The following is a 2,500-nucleotide window of genomic DNA, read 5'->3' on the forward strand; positions in this document are numbered from 1 at the left end:
AAATATAAAAAAAAAAAAAATATAAAAATTTTTTTTTTTAATCTTTATTATTAAAAAAAAAAAAATTTCATTAAAAAAAAAAAAAAAAAAAAAAAAAAAAAAAAGTAACAAATAATTATTATCCTAATTTAAAAAATGAGCCAAAAGAAAAAAAAAAAAAAAAAGAAAAAAAAAAACAATTAAGTAAAATAAAATAATAAATTAAAATAAACAATAAGAAAATAATAATAATATAATAATAATTATAATAACATTTCTTATAATTTAAGAATTTGTATTATATTTTTAATTTTTTCAAATACATAAATAAAGTATACTTTTATATATTATATTTATATATGTACACGTTTATATTTATGTATAATATTATTCATTAAATATATACTTGAAAAAAAAAAAAAAAAAATAAAAGTTCTTTTATTTATTCTCCAAATGAATTAAATTATTATTGTTTTTTTTTTTTTTTTAATTTTTTTATGTTATTTCATCAGAACAAAGTAAATTGTGGATGATTTTTAGAGCAATTTATGACATTACCAACAACTTTATATTCTAGTTTCTGTCCAAGGAAATTTACTTCTCTTTGTTTTTTGTTAATATATTTTGTATTTTGCTCATGATCCATATATTCAGGTGACGATATATATTCATTATCTGAGTTAAATGGTAAATCATTAAAATCATCTGTTTTGTTGGAAAAGTTTATTGTTCTTTTGGTTTCACTATTATTGGATGAAACATTTTCTCTAGAAGAATTTTCTTTTGTTGTATTTGTAGAATTATCTTTTCTATTTTTGAAGTCATAACTTTTTTTTTTTGAACTTAATATTTTTATAGGTGTTTCAAAATCATAATTATTAAAAAATTCATTAGTGCTTTCACTTCCATAACTAGGTTTTTTATTACTATTTCTAAATTTATAATAAGGTGAATTATCCATCATAATATTATTAGGAAATATTGGTTCATTATTTTCATTACATATATTTTCTCTTTTTAATTTTTTTATAGACATATGTTCATCTTTATATCGACCTTTTACTCTATCTTTCATATTTGCTGATGGTGTCTTATCTAAGGATTTTAAATATTTAACATCTGAATCATCAAATGATGTATATATATTCTTCAAATCATAATTTTCCTCATTATTCGGTCCAATTTCATTACTATAAAATAAGCTATATGCTTTTCTTTTTTTTTGTTTACTAAATTCATCCCCAAAAGGTTCTTCCATCATATTATTTATAAAATTACTATTAAAATTATTAAAATCGACAACCTTTACAAATTCGTTCGTATATGACTCATCATCTAAATCATTCAAGTTTTTATAAAATTCTGGATTTTCCGTTTGCTTAAGCCAGGCTTTGATATAATTGTCTTCTTTACATGACGCATTTTGAAAATTCCTATTCATTTCTTCTTTTCTCATGTTTAATTTATATGTGTTTTTTTTTTTCTTGTTCTTCTTTTCTTTTTTTTTTTTTTTCTTTTTTATATCTATCTTTATAATCTTCTTTTGTTTTTCTTTTTTTTTCCTACTTTATATATTTTTATGAACAAAAATAAGGTACATAAATATATTTGATAAATATAAAATAAGGATTAAACCAAAAATAAAAAAAAAAAGAAATTTTTATAATTATACAAGTTATATATTTTTATAACTGCTCTTTTTTTTTTTTTTCTTAATACTTATTTTATATGTAAAAAGTTCATATAAAGTAAAGAAAAAAAATAGGGAAAAATGAAAAAATAAGAAAGAAAAAAACACACTACAAAAATTCAACATATATATTAAATGTCATATAATATATATGACATACAACATAGAATTATGTATATACAATATAATTTATTTTTCAATCCTTTAATTTATTATACCTTTGAATATAAATCTATATAGTACATAAAAAATTAAGCCATATATATATATATATATATATTTATTTATTTTTTTTTTTTTTGGTTTAAACTTATATTCATTTATATAATATATTATATGTAATAAAATTTATTAGTTATTTTCATAAATGTATTTGTGTAACATTGTAACTATTGATATATGAAGATATTTATACAGTCAACAGATGTATTAATGAAGAGAAAAATATATATATATATATATATATATACATACATATACACATTTATGTATTATATATTTGTACTCATTCTAATTCCTTCCTTTATATATATTCGTACGTCTATAATATTATGGAAGTCTATGGTTACACAAAAAAAAATTCTTTATATAAATATCGTATATCCATATGTTTTAATTAAAAAAAAAAAAAAAAATAGACTTAAAAATGCATCATATATTACTATATTTTATACACATGTATATTATATATATTTATGTGTATTCCAACATTATATTTAAAAAGAAAAAAAAAATTAAATTAAAAAACTACAAAAAGGACATATATATATATATATATATATATAACAACATCTAATAATTTTGGACGAAAAATAAAATCACAATTTAAAA

At 17.2% G+C, this 2,500-nt stretch overlaps 1 protein-coding gene across 1 annotated transcript; it reads right to left on the reverse strand.

The window, feature by feature from the left end:
- Positions 1-487: 487 nt before the first annotated feature.
- On the reverse strand, positions 488-1,435 carry PRSY57_1342100 (hypothetical protein; the record flags this gene model as incomplete). Its single annotated transcript, XM_012909345.2, has 1 exon — positions 488-1,435. The coding sequence occupies one exon, from the start codon at positions 1,433-1,435 to the stop codon at positions 488-490; it is 948 nt and encodes a 315-aa protein (XP_012764799.2).
- Positions 1,436-2,500: the final 1,065 nt, after the last annotated feature.

Source organism: Plasmodium reichenowi, chromosome 13, assembly GCF_001601855.1.
Source record: "Plasmodium reichenowi strain SY57 chromosome 13, whole genome shotgun sequence".
Classification (NCBI taxonomy): Eukaryota; Apicomplexa; class Aconoidasida; order Haemosporida; family Plasmodiidae; genus Plasmodium; species Plasmodium reichenowi.